Below are 18,867 nucleotides of genomic sequence, written 5' to 3'. Positions count from 1 at the left end.
GTGGCTTCATTCCCTGTTAATTCCCATATATTTATATATCTTCACCTGGAACTCCTGGATTAAACTATCCTGGCTCCTCACTTAATCGTAAAGTACTTAGACAATTTTATCCAAACGTTCCTCTGTCCACACAGCCTTGATATCCAAATTTTTCCTTAAACTTTACACTTATCTTTCCCTAAATTAGCTTTTTGAGCTGAGGACCCAAGCGATGATCCTATTTTGAGGCCAAGTCCATGCATGTGTTTTATCCTCATGCCCTGTTCTCCCTGCTAAAACATTCAAAATTAGGTGGTAAAAGACAGGTATCTGGTTTCCTTTTCAGGAGTCAAAAGGATTCAAAGGGCCAGCTCTTCACTGATGTCCACGGTGATAATGATGACACTTAACCTTTATGAGTTCTCACTGCTTTACACACATATATCATAGAATCCTTACCACAAATCCTATGAAGTAATGGGTATTATCTTCATTTTGTGGATGAAGGAATTGAAGCAAAGCTAGATGGACCGCCACAGACGACACGGTCAGGGAGCGATGTCAGGATTCGAACCTGAGCCGTCTAAATCCAGAACTCACATTCCTGACTGTTGAGTTGCTGATGTATTTGTTGGGCACACCATCTAAGAGAAGCAAAAAGACGAAGAGGAAGGGCCTAACAGGGAGTCGTGAGCAGCCTCGACTTTCTCTCACTGCAGCTGACTTCTTATGAGGGCTCAAATGCTAACTACTTCTTTCGTGTGGAAAGATTACTGAATATCACAGTTGCCAGTTAGCTTTCTGTTGCCAGGTGGGAAGTCTCCTGGTTTACTGCATTTGAATGACCCACACTTAATACTACACTGAATATATCCCCTCCATCTGGAAAAAAAAGTTTCAGGTGAGGAATTTAGGCGTGTGTGGGAGCGTGTTAGCGGCCGCCGTGGGGCTGAGCCAGTAACCCTTAGTCAATGTCGAAGCGAAGGCCGGCCACTTCAAACCCCTATAACTCTGTTCCATGTTTCGCTTCACTAGTGGTGCTTTCTGCATACAGCTCTTTGCCACATTCATGGCTAGAAGGTATTTGGCCCACACATAAGGAATAAAGACGATTGTGGTTATATCTGGCTACTGAGAACAGAAGATTCCTCAAACAATTTCCTGCTGCCAGCAGGGTGGTACAAAGAGCTGCTGTCAGGCAGGCTATTAAACAATACAAAGATTCCCTAAAGACAGACTTAAGAACTTACAGCATCTGCCTTCAGTCATGGGAGACCATCGCAAAAACACACTCTCGTGAGTCTATTTGAACAGCAGCAAAGGCAGCACAGTGTAGCCATCTAATCAATATGCTCTGGACTGAATGAAAATCGGGTCACCAGGGCAAGGGGTGCAAAGGGGTCTCCTGCTCCTCCGGTCAAAACCCAACTCCCCTTCTTAGAGTAAATCGGTACTTAGCAAGTGACAAAACAAGCACCTGTCATCATTTTCTGTCCTGGCGGTCCTCTCATTACCTTGCATGTGGAGGTCTTTGCTCGTAATGAGATAGCAGGCTCTTCACAACTGGAGTCAGCACAGGAAAAGGGCTGCTTTTGGAATCGGCGTACTTGGGCTCCCATGCGGGCTCTGCCACTTCATGATCGGTGACCTTCGGCATGATACTTAACTGCTTTATCCTGTTTGTGGTTTAATCTTGGCTTCTTCTCAAGACTGTCATAAGGATTCAACCCTCATAGCACCTGATGGCTGCTCAATAAAGTAAACATCAGCTCTGTCCTCTTTGAGAGAATGGACGACATCAGTTATTTCTGCATCCTTAGCTCCTAGCGGGTGCCTTGGCACGTGCTAAATATCAGAAGATGTGTGTGGAATAAGTTAATCTTGTAATTTCTCTTGTACATTAAAACCCCTCACTCTGTGTTGGTCATCTGGTTGGTTCTCAAATACTCTTTGAAAGAAAAATGCTTTTGTAAAAAATTCAAATTTATTTACATACAATGAGTTATTTATTATATTATTATATTTATATATTTCTAAGTTATACATCACCTTTTTACATCATATATAATATGTATTATATGTTATATGTATTGCATATAATAAATTACATATTATTTTATATATAATAAATTGCATATTATTTTACATATAATAATATATAATACATATTATATGATATATTATTATAGATACTATAGAATAATTAGATATATCTAATATATAATTATATATTATTAAGTTATATATTATATGTTTTATATAACTTAATAATATATATGTGTTACATATTATATATTATGTATTATATAATACATATTCTATACTATTAAGTTATTTACATATAGTAAAGTACTCAGATCTTGAGAAGACAGGTCAGTGAATTTTCACACGTAAATACACCCATGAAACCACCAACTAGACAAAGATACAAAACATTTCAGTTACCACAGAAGGTTTCCTCATGCTATTTCCTGGTCAATACTCAGAATAAAGAGGAAATCATCATTCTGTCTTCCGTCACCATACACTCATTTTGCTGGTTGTTGGACTTCATAGAAATGGAATCACATAGTGCATAGCCTTTGTTTCTGGCTTCTTTCACTAAACAAATGCTGTAAGACTCATCCATATCATCATGTACGTTCTATGCTGATTCTATGCACTTTGCTGCATTAGGAGTAAAAACTAATAGCCAGCATAGCATAAGTCCCAGCTGAACCTACAGGAAATGCAACCTTCTCTGGACCTTTCTGATGAGTGGGGAGCTTCTCTATTTGCATGACCCACTTGCAGGAGGGTAAGGGGTCCTGTAATGAAGAGGTTAATACAGAGGTTCCTGGGAGCTGAGAATGGGAAATGGAGAGCATAGCATGAAGTCTGTCTCTCACCAGACTGGTCCCAGACAGGTTGGTGTCTGGACCCTACAGAGAAAGGAGATATTGGGCAAAAGCTGAAGGATCTGTTTTCACAAGAGATCTTTACAGACATAGGGAACAAGCAAACTTGGATTAATTTGTGATCTAAACAGACTGTAATGCAAGGGCTGAATGGGAGGTAGGTGCTTTTCCTTGCTTACTTATCACTGGGCGCTGCCCAGCATGGCATCTCATATGCTCCAGCAGCCCAACTACAGGGGGAACCCATGGAGCTGAACAGAACTGCAGAGAACTGTGTGCATGTGGACTTGTTTGTGAGCTCATATGACTTCACAGAACCCTAGGGGATCCCCCGAAATCTGTGAAGAACACTTTCTAGATGGCCAAGACTCTGTATATGCAGCCTGGGGCGAAAGTCTGTAAAATTTGGATAATTATTGCTGATTTAATTTCATATATGTGCACAGACAGGTAAGGCCAGGAAACACTTGGCTTATAATGACGTTCATTTATTACTTGAAATGGTTTAAAACTTATCCCCATGTAAGTATTTGACTTTAGCCTCATAACAGCCATATGAAGGGAATACTATCATCACCAGATTTTCGCCATCACAATGGATGTGAGCAGTGTTTATCGTGGAGCGTCCAGGACTTGTCGGCAGACCTCGATTTGAGTTTTTACTCTCCTACATATGGCTGGGTGATCCTGGGTAAGTCCCAACTGCTCTGAACTTCAATTTCTTATCGCAGGATGGGAATAACAATCCCTTTGCATGGGGATGGCGTGAACCTCTGTAATGATGAACAACTCCTGTACGATTGTAAGAAATTATTATGGCACATGACTTTCTGCCATCACATTCATCTGCTGCCATAAATCAGTTGTTCCAACAGATGTCTCACTAGACTAAAAATGATGAAAAGAGCCTATTCATGCTTATTCTTCTCTGTGTCGTCTTGTCCCTGACAGAGTAAGTACTCAGGAGCATGGTGTGGCATTCCCCATCTCTAGTAGCAGTGTGGTAGAGAGGGCGCAAATTTCAGATCTGCTCGGACTAGACACCAATACGGAGAGTCTAAGATTATTTATTAAATTAATCGGATATATAACTGATACAGATATCATGGGTCAAATCAAGTTTCCTGGGAACATAATACGTGGCTAAAACAGATAGAACATTAGTCACTAAAAGAGAGGAGGGCTTGGCAAACTTTCCCCTAAAGAGCCAGATAGTAAACATTTCTGGCTTCGTGGGTCATCCAGTCTCCGTGGCAACTACCCAACCACTCATACTGTCATGACAGTAGCCACCGAGAATACGTAGGCAAATGAGAGTGGCCGTATCCCAACAATGGTATTTTAAAAGACAGACAGTGGGCCACATCGTAGGTAGCCAGCTCCCGAGACAGGTTTGTCCTGTTGCCAAGGAAGACGTAAAACACAAGAAGCTCAGAGCAAAACCAGGTGGTAACAGAAAGGAAAACTTGAAATTAACGAGTAAAAGTGAAGTTCTCCATTAGGTTTTAAAAAACGAAAATGAACAAGTACGTAACTGGAGCATGAGGCACTGGCTAAGAACCAGGAGCCAGGTGGACCTTCTGGTGTGGGGAGGAACTCGGGGGCTGACTGGCACATTGTTGCAAAATTGAAAAAAAAAAAAAGGTTTTCCTTAGCAACGACGTAAGAGGTTTCGTGTGAATTGTCTACTGAATTGGGGGAAAACAAATTTTATCCTAGAAGTGCAAAAAGGAAAAAGGAAGACCTTGGGCTTTCAGTTGCCTGAAAACTCACTGTGGGCCAAAAGAATGCAGTGTGGCTTCTTAGAAAATCTGATCCAGATCCTACGGATGACAGCAGAGCATCCTGAACAAACAAGGGGATAACCCCAGGGCGCGGGGCCCTGTCTGGATCCCTCACGCCCCTCCCAGTGCCGACATGGGATGCTCACTGGAAAATGCTCATTCCCAGGCTCTGCTCTGGGGGAGCAGTTGGATATTTGAGTGTCTGTTCCATGCATCTCCGAGCTGGATTTAAACGTGAAAAGTAGGGGTTGAGCTAAGAGCTGAAAGGGTATCCAGGTGAAGACAGAGAGGGGCAGTGTCAAAATCTATTCTGATTCCCTCTGACAGGGCTCAGTTCTGCTCTTTCCCTTCAAAATCCCAATTAAAATGCAAGTTTCTGGAAAAAAATGGGGGAGGAAGGTGGAGTGGTGGGCTAATCATACTTTCTAAGAAGTCTTACTTTAGCTCTGTTTTCTGAAAAAAATGTACTCCTTTACCTGAGAGAGAAGAAACAAATGTGTTGCCTTGTTCGAGGAAACATTTGGAATAGTTCAAATAAGGCCATAAAGGGAGATGGATTTAAGGAACCAGTAGGTCTACACTGGGAGTTCTCATAGCCACCAATAATCCCTTTGCAGAGGAACTAATTATGTTTGGAGAGGATGCAAGTTCCTGATAAAATAATTAAAAATAAATTGCTCTCCTTGGAAATGCAAATTACCAAGTGTTAAAGCAATGCTTTTGGTCACATAGACAATAAACGGATGCGGTTTTTCAAGTCTGTTAGGTGACACGGATTGATTTCCATTTCTGCCTATGACAGGACCTAAGCAGCTTTTGAAACAGAGGTGAGGGAACCTCGGGCCTGGTGGGGACAGTCATTATAACCTGGGGGACGACTGTTAAAAGCCTTAGCCATGACACTTCCCATCCCCAGTCCCCTGGCTGAGAAGAGGGGACCCTGAGGGACCAGACTGCTCCCTCTTTAACTTCCAGCTCCTGCTGGAGTAGGAGGGCATGGTGGTACTGGCGACCCCTTCTCCCGCAAATAATTGCCACAACACCCTTTCCTACCACTCAGTGCTGTCAAGGCAAAGAGAAGAAGGCACTGGCTAAGAACCAGGAGCCAGGTGGACCTTCTGGTGTGGGGAGGAATGAGAAGGAGGACTCGGGGCCGCGGGGGCGGAGCTGACTGGCACATTGCTGCAAAATTGAAAAAAAAAAAAGGTTTTCTTTTAGCAATGACTTAATAAGTCTTATAGAGAAAAGAAAGAGATACAGGCTACCAAATGCTTTATCATTTCACCAAAGAACCGATGTCGTTTAAGCATCAACTACGGAGTGCTCCTGAATGTCATTTATAGATGCGATGGAGGAAGAAAAATGGATTTCCGGCCTGAAGGAAGTCACATTCTTTCTGAAGGCAGATTTGATGAGAAAGAAGGGCCGAGTCTCAATTTCTTTCGCTTTGCAGACATTGGGCCCTTTCCTGGCCTCTCATCTGGAGGCAAAAGGTTACCTAGAGCTCACGTGACAGAACGCTGGATGTTTCGAGGGACTGTGACATAGAGAGGAGGAGCTCAGAGGGAAGGCTGCCCCTCGGCTTGGCCACAGGCTCTCATTTGACCCCCAGAGGCTGTGTGGGGACAGGACTTCTCTCCTCACAGACGGGGAACCTGAGCCTCAGGGAGGTGTGCTGATCGTAAAACAGGGCAATGATGCCACCTAGCTCCTGGGAGGGACACCAGGGGTAGGTGAGGTCACACACAAAGAAACACTTAACCGTGCCTGGCACCACACACGCACTCAAGAAATGTTCCCTCTGACTCTGGGTAACTTACCCGAGGCCACAGACACAGAGAAGGGCAAAACCAGGGTTCATTTACGTCCCGTCAGTCCAATTCCAATGTCTGCACTTTCCCCACAGGGCTGCAGGTGCCTCTGGGGATTCAGATGTCTTCGCCTTCCTCTTCCTCCTCTCTCCTGTTTGTGTACCTGTCTCCGGCCCTTTTCAAGTCCACCCAGAGAGCCTTTTCTTTCTGGGCATTTAGACTCAGCATTGACAGCTTCCTGGCCTTCCAGTATAAGCAGAGGAGGGCAATGAGCAGCAGAATGAACATAATGAAGGGGCAGATGAATATGAAATAGACCAAAGGTGCCGACGAGCAGATCCTGGAAGGAAACGTGGGCTCTACGACGGAAAGGAGAAAAACAGAATAATTCATCTCTGACTTATTTGTACGAATCAATTATAAACACCTCTGAAATTTATTGTTCCAGGCGAACCTATGTAAAAATAATGGGGCCAAATAGCAGCCAGCCCCTTAAATCCGACGTGAGGAGCGAAGGGAAGAGCTGCTGGAGATGAAAACTCCAGAAATGCTGCTCAGGCAACCTAACGCCCCCTCGCCCAGCAATTTCCAACCACCGGAGGTTCCAATGACCTACTTAAAACTAACAGCCAGAGAGAAAAACAAAAAAGAAAACCTCTCCTTTAATCTTCGTTCCTCAGAAAAGATATCTATAATTCGACCCTTGTTCTCAACTCTGCTGCCGGTCCTGCATTTTTAACGGAGTTATTCCCACTGCTGCTTCTTAAACACACACACGCACACGCACATACACGCACTGCACCGTCCTGATAAAACAGCACCCCTCCTGACTCTTTGAGCCCCAGTCACCCTCCATTAGGCTCCTTCTCTCTGTTCTTACTGCTGCCTCCCCCTGGCATGCTCTCTGCACCCTAATCTTCTAGGTCTTTCTGGCCCAGCTGAGATCACACTTCCACTGCCAGGTGGTCTGACCTCACCTCAGGCACAGTTCTTCTCTTCTATCCTCCTCTTACACACCTCTCTCATTCCCCTCTAACCATCTCCTTTGTTCCGTCACAGTTACTTGAGTATGTCCGATGGTGCCATTTGTCTCTATATCCCCTACAGTGCCTAGCATATGTGCTTCATAACTTTTGCTGATCTGAATTAAATCAGATCGACTTGGGCAGAAGATACTATATGAAGGCTTGCTGAAGATACCCCATCAGCAGCTGCAGTCCACAGGGAAGCGCACGCACACACAGCCACAAAGTGGGTCCCGGCCACACAGCCAGGAAAGCAAAGGAGAGGGACCGGAACTGTCACAGGCTCCAGGAAACAGCGCCCTAAGTTACCAGTCCAAGGAAAGGGTGTATAGTCCCTGAATGCAGAAAGACACATGCTTAAGGAGACACCAACTACAAAATGTGGTCTTCCAACTACACTTACTTATGATAGCATCTTTGACATCAGAGCTATTCCAAACATTCCGATGCTGTGCTTTCACTGGAAAATTGTAATAGCATAAGCAATTTCTTCTTTAGAGGTTAAGCTATAGGATTCATGGGATTATAGACTCTTGGAGATGAAAACAACAGGTTTCGAGGTCATTTCGATCAACCTCATGCTGCAAGGGCTCCCCTTCGGGCATTACCTTGAAGAACATCTCTTGGTTGGAAGCTAAGAATCTAAACATCGGTGCAGCTCCTGCGTTGTGAACTCCTGGAGGACAGGTCCTATGTCTTATGCATTTTTAAAATTTTATGCAGGAATTTGTCCACAGGTCATCAATGGAGAGTGATGAATGAATTGATTGCACAGGTGAATTCCACACGCAGGAACTGATGGGTGGCTGCCATCTTGTGTCACGGAATAATGATGATCCCTGAACACGAGGGCTGGCAGCTCTGAACAGGGCTGGTGGCAAGGAGTCTGTCACCTGGATTTTCTCCGGTCTCATTTATATTCTCCAACTTAAATTTGGTTTTTGAAAGAGTGGGCGATGATAAAGCTAGATTTTGAGGTTCTTTTTCACCCTCTCTTCACATCTTAACCTGACCCTTTTCTCCAAGGCCGTTCAACTACAGTAATTCTCCCAGGTCTGATCTGAATATATTTGAAGGCATGAGGTTAGGGAGGTGTAGACAGCAATGCTGAGAGGATGGGGCTGAGGAGACCAGGGGCTAAGAGAACTGACCTTGATACTTCACACTACTCATGCCCAGAGTAGTGACTGAGCACCTACTGCATCTCTGCAAGAGCTGGGTTCAAATCCTGGTTCTTCTCCTTACCATGTTGACATTAGACAAGTTACTTATTCTCGCTAATCATTAGTTTCCTCATCGATCAAATGAGGATAATAATTTCTAGAGTCATGATGAGATAATGTATAATAAAGCATTTAATATAGTGCCTAGCGCATTTGTTGAGTCAGCAAAGAATAAATATTAGCTAGAATGCTACTGAGAAAATTAGGAAAGTCACAGGCAACTTCCTCCTGAGAGACTGGGCAGAAAATAGCCAGACTTGCTCATCTGTCCCACAGGGGCCGCAGGTTTGGCCATGTTATTCCATGGGCCAAGTCTCCCCCTTAAATCTCTGAGCCCCCTGCTCGCAGGGTTGGGTAACATTCAGCTGAGAGTCAAATGATTACTTAGAAGACTCTGCTTCCTTATCTACTCATGGGAGGTGAGAGTCCATAGACTCACGTATCCCCTTTGCTAGGATGGTGGAATGATGATGGGGACGTGAGCTGCATGTAGAAGGTGGAAAGAACTCTGGTACTTGGCTTCTCCGCCACTGAGACGCTAACCGTCGGCATGAAGGGACAGCCAGAGGGCTTGACTATCTTAATGGGAAGGAGGATGCTCTGCTTAGAGCAATGTGCCATCTAAGCATGGCAAAATGTGCCCTTCGCAGTGCTGAATTGGCCAACAGCTAGCAACTGCCAGCTCCAGCACTTCTAAACTGTCTTGTTGGAAGGACACGTTTGCTCTGAGTCCCATGGTCACCATTTCCCACCATCTGCCTCTCACCCATATCTGGATTAGAATTAGTGCCATTCAAATCCACTAAGATTTGACATTTTGAATTAATCTGAGTAAGTGCCCAAAGCCCAAAGTACAAGACCTGCAAGACAGAGCCAAAAATGTAATGAGAACACTTCATCACGAGGTTTAGTTTATAACCCATTTCCACCCACAGCCAAACACATCACGAGGAACATTCCTTTATGATATCACCTCAGAAATACTGACTTTAGAGACCAAAAGTACCAGATAATCAGGAGGCTACAAATCCTCCCCAACCCCAACCCAAACTTGGGCAACTGACTGACTATGCCATGTGTGGCTCTGTGGGAGAGTCGGCTCCCGCCAAGAAATAAAAGTAGTTCACGTCACCTGACACAAATGTGTCCCGGAATAAGTGAACCCCTGCAGCATCCTGTTTCTGCCCAATTGAAGACTCGCTTTCTCATCTTTCATCAAGCATTTGCTGAATGCCATGTGCCAGGCTCGTTGGAGGCACTGGGGTAGCAGGGACAAATGGCATGGTCTCTCAGAAATTTCAGTGTGGTAGGGACACATATCTCCTTTGAGGACCCACTTCCTAAATATATCCTTACCCAAATAAAAGCTGGGAAATAGTAACAAATACCATACTACTACATAGAACCCAGTCCCCCAGAAAGTTCTATAGTCTCGCCTATTAATTAATCACAGAGGATTTTCTAGAATAAGACATTTATGTCTGGGGTCTGAAGGTGAGGCTAAGAGACTCAGGTAGCCGGCTTTTCCCCTTCTAGAATGTGAACGCACTCAGGTCCCTACCATCTTCCAGCCAACACTGAACAAAGCAAATTTCACTGCCACCTCTTGCCACTCATTACGGCCATCTCTTTCCCTTTACACCAAAGCTCTGAAAGTGTAATCTGTATTTGATGTGTCCACTTTCTCACGCAGTCTGACTTCTCCCATTACTTTTCGGTAATTTCCCTATATCATTAAATCCAGTGGATATGTTTCTATGCTTATTTCAATTGACCTCTTGCAACAACTAGTTGAGTCTGTCGGCTCTCCCCACCCTCTCGATCCCCTCTCTACCTTTGGTTTCTGTGCTACCAACAAACCCTGGTTCTCCTTGGTGCCTCCATCATTCTCCTTCACGGGTTGCTGTTCTGTACTCTCCTGATAAACAAACGGTAGGGTACCTCAGGGGGCCATCCCTGGGCATCATCACTGGCTACACGTCGATGACTTTGAACCTACAGTTCTGGCAAAGATCTCGTCTAAAAGGCCCGGTGTTTACTGTATAGATCTCCCTGATAACTTATTGGTCCTCCAGACTCAATTCCAGCCCAACTTATTCAGAATTGAACTAATCTCCCGCTTCTGACCTTTCTTCCGTATCACCTCGTTTAGTGAATGTCCCCACTATCTGCCTTTGCCAGAAACCTGATGTTCACCTTTCTGCTCATTCACCCCCACATACCTCTAATCATCTCTAAGTCCTTAAGAGTTCACCCCCTAATACTGAATTCCTGTCCTCCTCTCTGCCCTCACGGGCGCTGCCTTAATTCTAGCCTTCACCTTGTGTCACCTGGGCTCTACGATCAATTTCAAACAGTCTGCCTCCCTCTCGATTTATGGGGAGCTTTCTGAAATGCAAATCTGATGATGTCACTCCCCTGCTTGAACTCGTTCAATGGCACTCCATAACTTTCATGATCAAGTTCACCTTCCTCAGCTCTATACACATGACACATTCGAGGTCTGTACTCCCCCATCTCACTGGCCTCGTTTCCTGCCATCGTACCACAGTTTCTACGATCGTCTTGCATCCCCTTTCCTTTTCCCAAGATACGTTTCTTCCTTTTTTTAGGCCCCATATTCTGGGGGACCTACCCAGATCCCCTCCCCATCCAGCCCTTCACCCCAGCCCTGCCTCTCCTCCTGCCATAGCATCCTGAGACTACTTCTTTGATGACACTTATCAAGTTGGACTTTGCTTGCCCCACCAGACTCTGAGCTCTGTGGGGACAGGCTCTGCAATACAGGTTTTTGTGTCCTCAGAAGCTCACAAGTTACTTACTGAATAAATTAAAATATTTTGTTACATAGATGCACATACAGATATGTTCGTACGTATGTTCGTACGTGCGCGTGTGCGTGCACGCAGTGCATTTGGAGGCAGAAGGGGACAAGGGGTTAACATTTTGAGCAGTTACAATATGCCCGGGCTGTGCTATCTACTTTGATTTCGTAGCTAGCAGGTAGGTGGAAGAGCTGCGATTTGAGCTTAGGCTTATCTCATTCCTAACTCTGAAACTTTCCATCTCCCCAGACTGCCTCCTCAGCTACCGGAAAGGGACATCCAGGCAGAGAAAGCGAGATGCCATATTACAAGGGTTCAGTTGGGAGCCCTAAACTGTAAGTATAATGAAAACCCTCAGGTCGTCATGGCACAGGCTTCAGGCTTCTTTAGTTGAGAAGAACACAAACACCAATCAATTTTTAACATTTCCTTTCCAGGGTTCCTCTGTTTAAAAATCTTACACCTGTTTTATAAGGATTCTACAAAGCTCAACTGTATATACATGCTGTGAAGGATCCCGTCTGTCTCAGAGATGTGCTTTTTAGTGACGGAATATATACTTTTTACAGTTATCATCTATTTATTCTACTGTAAAAACTGCTAACTCTACAGAGTCTAGGAATTCCAGTGGGAAAAGGGGAACGGCATGTGCCGGAGTGTGGGACTTCCTATAATTGTTAGAATGGAAGAAAAGCTGCTAGAAAGGAAAATTCTGGTAAAGAATGAACAGAAGAGGATGATGGACCCCCAGGGAACCAGTCAGAGGACCTTCACTCCAGAAGCTCTGCGGGGAGGCGTCTGCGCCTGTGCCTGCACCCACTTTTGAGAAGCTTCCATATGTTCTCGGCGGCATGCCCTTCCTCTTCCTCCTAAGGAGTGTCACCAAAGCTGGCTGGTGTCCTCGGAATGTTATCTTTATTGATTCTTGTTACCCATCCTGCTGTACGAACGAAGACCACACCTCTGCCTCTCCAATGACCGTTTTCCATTGTAAGTTTAGTGTAGAGCTCACCCCTCACCTTGTCCTTAAACCCTACCAGGAGCAAGTGGCTCGGAGAATGAGCTGGCTACAACATCTGCCAGCTTACTGATCGCCAGTGAAGATTCACTGGTCTGGCTGGAGAAGGTTCTGCTTTCATTTACAAATGCTTAATAAATGCCTGTGATGTGCTTGGCACCGTGCTGGCTGGCAGGGCACCCTCTTCCCCTCCACAGCCTCTTGCTCCATATCCTTCCTGAAGCTGTGCACTCAGCTGAAGAGGCCGACCTTCCCATACGGAGAAGGGTCAGCTTTTGGCGTTGGCTTCCAGGACCCGCCCTCCTTGCTGGAGCCTGAAAACAAGCTCTATAAGGATGCACTTCCTCCTTTGATGCCTCTCAAGGTGCAATTAGGAGAGGTGCACTGAATGACTCTTGATATCAAAGTCCTGGTGGTTTGCTGAGCACACAGAGAGATAAGCGACTTGGCATTTATTCTTTGAGAAAGGTTTTGTTTGTTCATTTGTTTGCCTTTTTTTTTTTTTTTTTTTGACTCAAGGAGCATTTAGATAGCTGTTTTTTTTTTTTTACATTTGATTCAACCAGATCAAATGTAAAGTCACCATGTCCCTCTCCTTCATTCCCTCTCCCACTGCAGAGCAACATTCTAAGGTCCAAGATTCAGCCGAGAGGTAAGGCTGTCTGCTTCAGACATTATTTGGCTAGGTAAAGGGATATAACGTTGATGGCTTTTCTTGTTTGGGAGAAGAAGCAGGGAGCAGATGCCCCTGACATTTCAACGTCTGTGCCATCACCTCACGTAGACCTTGTCTGCCCAAAGGCGTTACTATTGAGACAAATGGCAAGTCGTTTCCTTAGAGCGTCTGAAATTGTTTTCAGCCTGAAGAAGGAGCAAAACATAGCTGGGAGGAAAAGCCCAAGAGGGGAGACAAATGTTCCGAGTGCGAGCCACGGCCGCTTAACTAACCCCTGGTTACCTGACGGCAGCACCGTGAGCGCCACATGCTGTGACTCGTCTGAGGCTTGGCTGACCCACTTGCCGGGGGTGCCATGGAGCTGCCACTCCACCACCTTGCACCAGTACATTCCAGCGTCCTCCATCTCCACCCGATGAAGCTTCAGGACGAAGTCTGTGGGGGATGAGCGGTAACAGTGCAGGGGACTCCTGAGCCTCTCGTCGCCATACTCCAGCAAGCCATCCTGCTGCAGGTGCACCAGCATTTTGCTTCCAGAGTTTTCTCCGTTCCGGTACCACGTCACAGAGAACAGGGAGGCTGAGCCACCTGGGCTCTCTAGGCTGCAGTGGATGGTCGCCTCTCTGTGCTCGGTAGCGTTTTCTGACCAGGACACTCTGGAGACACGTACTTTACTTCCTAGGAAATAAAATGGCAGTACGTTAGAGAAGAGCATGGGCTTTTTGAGGAGATGCCATCTTATAATCTTTAGATTATATCAAGTGCTTCATCTTTAACACTTTCCTTTGACCCCTATCCTTCTTCTATATTTGCTAGAACATTCTCTGCTATGAAGCAAACCAGCCACTTCTCTCTCTTAGCCCTACCTCTTGTCTGCTGGACCTGACACTGAAAACCACCCAGCTTTGGAGGGCGCTCCGCCCCTCGCTCTTCTATTTCCCGGGGGGATCGCTCCATACTTCCAGCCTTCTTCTCAAGTCCTGTGTCCCACCACTGCCCCTCAGTTTTAGCAAATCACCCTCCTCCCACACACCGGAAGGAGAAGGCTGTCCGAGAGACTGAACATTTTTACACAAGTGCTAGAACACCACCGCTCAAGGAGAAGATGTAAATGATTGGATTTGACTTGTTCTAAACAGATTTTGACATTTACTTAAAAAAAAATTTCCCTGCTAACCAGCAGGTGAGGACTGGAATGAAGGCCAAGAGTAGTTACAAACAAAATAAAGAATTTATAGTATGCACTGAATTTTCAGCTCCACTACAAACGCCTTTATTAATCTTTTTACCTTAAAAGAACAACTTTGTCTGAGCCTACATTTTTTAGTTATCGTCTTTACTCTCTGTTTCCCTTTATAGCAAAGCATGTAAAATATTAGCTTACGTGATAAACTAATATTTATCTACTTCCTCATCTCAAATTACTCCCTGCTTTAGAGCAATCAGCCTTCCGATCTCCCCACTACACTTTGGCCAATGTTTGCATTAAGGGCCCAATTTCCCTGCTCAAGAGACCCTCTAGTCTTTTTTTTTTTTTTTCCTGTCTCTGGTTTTTGTCACTGAAGTCCATTTTCTTCAACAAAACTTCTCCTCTTTGAATTTCAGATGTCCCTTCTACCATTCCCTCTCAGTGTCTTTCCCTGGGGCCAATTCCTTAACTCTCCACTGGTGCACTCAGCAGGTTACCTGCAGACAGCCACACCTGGATGTGTTTCGTCTGACACTCTCAGGATAGTAAAAGACTTTGAATTCGTTGTGAGCATTCTCACATGGAACGATGTCACCAAGAAAAAATGTTAAGCGCTTTCTCGATACATGAAAAGACCGGCCAATGCTGAGCCCCCGTTTCTGAAGGAGAAGCGCTGGCTCGGGCTCCGGAGTGGCTTCGACACTGGCGGGATTTGGCGAGGACAACTGGGAGGAAGGGGAGCCCGCCACACAGACGGAGCGTGTGCAAGTGTGCATGAGACTGGCAGGATGGCAGGGAGGACAAACGCGACTGGGGACATACTGAGCGGCAGGGACTCTGAGGCCTCCAGGTAGGAATGTCCAACAGGCAGTTGGGTAGAAAGACCTGAGCTCAGGAGATTGGGGCTAAGAATAAAGACCTAGAGCTATTTCCTCAAAGGTGATAGGGGAAATCGAGGCAGTGTTTGAGAAATTCTGAAGAAAACAGAGAATAAGAAGAAAAATGGGCCCAGGACCTGGTTCCCTTGAGAACACCCGCCTTTAGCCCAGGGAGAAAGAAGGGCCTGAAGAATGTGGCAAAGGAGAAGCAGAAGGCTCCCTGCTACCCCAATAGACCGCGAGCTCCTTAAGGCAAGAGCTGTCTTTGTGATCCTAACTGCTTAACACACGGTAATGCTCATTACCATCTTGTTTTTGATGCTACATCGAACTGAGAATTTTAAGTGCCAAACTAACTCATCTGCATTGTGCTACTGGATCTCATCCAGTTCCCAAACCTTAGCCACGACATTCATTTAATTTTAATCAACATTAGAGGTGACCTAATGAAGGCCGAGAGATCTTCTCAGCCCTGCCCACATTTCGATCTCAGCGCGCTTAGACCAATGCAAGTGGATGGAACCTCTACTCCATTTTTAAAGATCTCCTGAGGAAAAGGAGACCCTCTCTGTAAGCCATTCCAATGGTTAACTACTCTTCTTCGCCTTCTGTTTAGGCAGCCAAATGTTGAAAAGCAATTTCTCCACACTTCCCTGTAGAGTTGTACAGTTTCTGTTCACAGTAGGAGAAATATGCTTCGTATTACTCTTTCTCTGCCAAATTACAATACAGCCTCACTGGAGTGACACAGCTTGTTATTACAGAGAGCTGGAGATACGATACCCTGGGTAGCTGCATAGACCAAGCTGCCAGGCTGATCAGCAAACCAATCGAAGGGCTCTCGTCCCCGTCCAATCTCCCTGAAACCTCAGACTGATTCACCTTCAGTGATCCCCCATCCCCTGGTGGGCTACCAGGTCCTGCGGTCGTTGCGTAGGTGGACACTTTTCCTGGGACTCTAGGTCATCTTTTTACTTTCAAGTAATCACGCCACAGAACAGCGGCCCAAGAAAAGATGGCAACCCTACAGAAAGACGTGAGGATACGCTCATGAGGTTCACCTGTGGGCCTGAGTTTCAATTCTGTTAGACCCGACGTCTCTTCTCCAAGCTGGTACCAAGCGCCATTCGTAGCCAAGAGCCATTCCTTCACAGAGCAGCGATATCTGCCCTGATCGCTGTCTCCTGCGTTCAGAATGTGTAGCTGAAACGTGTCTTGGGAAACTCTCTCGGTGTGGAATTTTTGTTTTCTCCATGGAGTGTGAAATTCATCCCCATATTTTACAACGTTGGTTCGGTCCATTTCCAGGATCTTCCGCCAGGGTGCATTAGTGGAAATGGAAGAGAAGTACCAAGTAACAGCAAATTGAAGGTTTCCGGTAGATTGGGATAAGATGTGACATTCTATGTCTGTGTTGGAGTTGATGGGGATCTCTTGGACTTGACTGCTTGAATTCACTTTCAGGTTGCTCTCTAAATTAAAAAAAAAAAAAGGAAACGATGACTTTTGTTATTTTGTTACAAAACAGAATTTGAAGGTAGAAGGGACACTGGAGTCAACTAGAGCAATACCTCCTATGGCCACTGGATGTGTGAATGCCCTCCCCGGCAGGCCTACTCACTGCTCACTCACTCAGCCTCTGAACAGCTCACTGTCTGACAAAGCAGCCCATTCCATCTTCGGACAGCTCGGCCACTAGAAAATTCATTCTGATATCAAGTTGAGTTTTACCTCTCCGTAACTTCCTTCCACTGGTCCTAGTTCTGCCCTTGCCCGGGAGAGTGGGATGGGGGAGCGGACAAGTGTCACTTTTAAAGGCCCACTCTCTCCCATCCGATAGTGCTTCCGTATTTAAGCACAGACATCTTCTCTTTTGTAGCGTTTTATAAATCGAATGGAGAGGAAGTGGCCCTGTTAATGCTTTGTCCATGTGTTCGCTATCCAGAGAACTCTTGGTTCACAATTTGCCAAAGTCTGATTGTATGAGCCGTCAAACATGGATAAACAAAAGGAAGTTGCACGTAGGCTGTTAATATGGTAGCCTCTTTGTAGCCACTCGACTGCGGAATATCATATACATATGGAGTCAACTACCCTTTAACCCCAATGGCTTTTCTGCTTCATCGGAAAGACAAATGATAAAACCAGGCTTCTAAATCTTATTGTAACTTCTTGCTGACATTACTAATTCTGCTTTTGTAACTGCTTATCGATGTTGCTCTTCCTTCAATAAGCATCCATTAAGCATATACTATGTTATGTGCCGGACTATTCCAGACTCTGTGGATACCTCCCCTCAGTGGGTTCACAGTCCAGAGGAAGAGACTAGTACAGGGACAGAGGCTTAGAGATTACAGGATTGTGTCACCCAAGCGGGATGAAGGTATGCACAAGTGGCCATCAAAGCACACACCACGACCACTAAACCAAAGCAAGGGAATCAGGGGAGGCTTCCTGGAGGAGATGTCTCTAAGCTAAGTCTTCAGGTTAATAGGAATTAGTCTGATGGAGAAGGGGTTAAGGCATTCCACACAAAAGAAGCAACTCGAACAAAGACTTTGAAAGTAAGAGAGAACAAAGAACATTTGAGGAACTGCAAGTAGTTCAGTGTGTCTGGAGTTCAAATTCAAGATGGAAAGTAGAAGGAGATAACGCTGGAAGGACATAATGTCCTGAATGAATAAGGACCTTGCATACCAGGCTATGTGAGTTTGGACATGAATTGTGGATGACTCAGGCTTCCCACATAGGTCACTGGTGGGTGATGGGCACATAGAGAACAATGTATGAGTAGCAGCTTTGGAGGGATAAAAATGGTGCATTTATGTTCGACACATTGAGTGTAGACCTGTCTTGGAGGCAGTTGCACAGATGAGTCTGGTGATCAGAAGAGGAGGCTTTCAGGATAACGGATTTGGGCGTTGTCAGCACATGGGTAGAATCCACGGGTAGAAATAAAGCCACTCCAGGAGACTACAGAATGAGAAGGAGCACTCAGCGTGTTAGGACGGAAACCAAGAAAATCTCGCATCACGAAGCCAAGGAAAAAAGAAGTTTCAAGAAGAAAGGACTGGACCAACAATTTCGAAATCCACAGAAAGGATAAATAAATTAAGTCGTGAGTTCATCGGCAAGGATCATTACCATCACCAAAAATATTGCTCAGCAGCAGAGAGAAGAATGACAGCTCAGACCACGTCTGAGCCTCTGCTTTGTGTGTCAGGTACTGTACTAGGCACAGTATATATGTCTCCACCTCTAAACTGCACATCAGCAATTTATAGATGAGGTAACTAGGCTCGGACAGGTTAAATGACTTGTTTAAAGCTATGCTGTTATCAGCGCTTGTCAGATCCAAATGACTTCAAAGGCTATTGAACACTCTGCCCTAAGAGAGTGAAAGTCACCAAAAAAGATACTTCACACAGTGGCACTCTGCCCAGGTTGTGTCTTACTTTTAACCTCTATGCTCTATTACCAACTGACAAGGTAAATTATATTTGGCTATAATCATAAGTTCTCCCTTATACATGGACACATTAAAGTAAGTGCATAAGTGTAC

The 18,867-nt window shown here is 45.2% G+C and overlaps 1 protein-coding gene across 1 annotated transcript in view; it reads right to left on the bottom strand.

The window, feature by feature from the left end:
- Window positions 1-6,509: 6,509 nt before the first annotated feature.
- Window positions 6,510-18,867, bottom strand: part of CD101 (CD101 molecule) — a 38,391-nt gene continuing 26,033 nt past the window's right edge. Inside the window, exons 12-14 of the mRNA XM_039841307.1 lie at window positions 16,367-16,777; window positions 13,521-13,916; window positions 6,510-6,830 (exon numbers count right to left, since the gene is read on the bottom strand). Coding sequence (XP_039697241.1) covers window positions 6,589-6,830; window positions 13,521-13,916; window positions 16,367-16,777 — 1,049 coding nt within the window. The 3' untranslated portion in view covers window positions 6,510-6,588. The remainder of the gene's footprint in view (window positions 6,831-13,520; window positions 13,917-16,366; window positions 16,778-18,867) is intronic.

The sequence above is a fragment of the Pteropus medius genome, unplaced genomic scaffold, assembly GCF_902729225.1.
Source record: "Pteropus medius unplaced genomic scaffold, Ma_sr-lr_union100, whole genome shotgun sequence".
NCBI classification, from domain to species: Eukaryota; Metazoa; Chordata; class Mammalia; order Chiroptera; family Pteropodidae; genus Pteropus; species Pteropus medius.
Note: the sequence above shows the minus strand (reverse complement) of the source record. Positions and strands in the feature narration are given on the sequence as shown.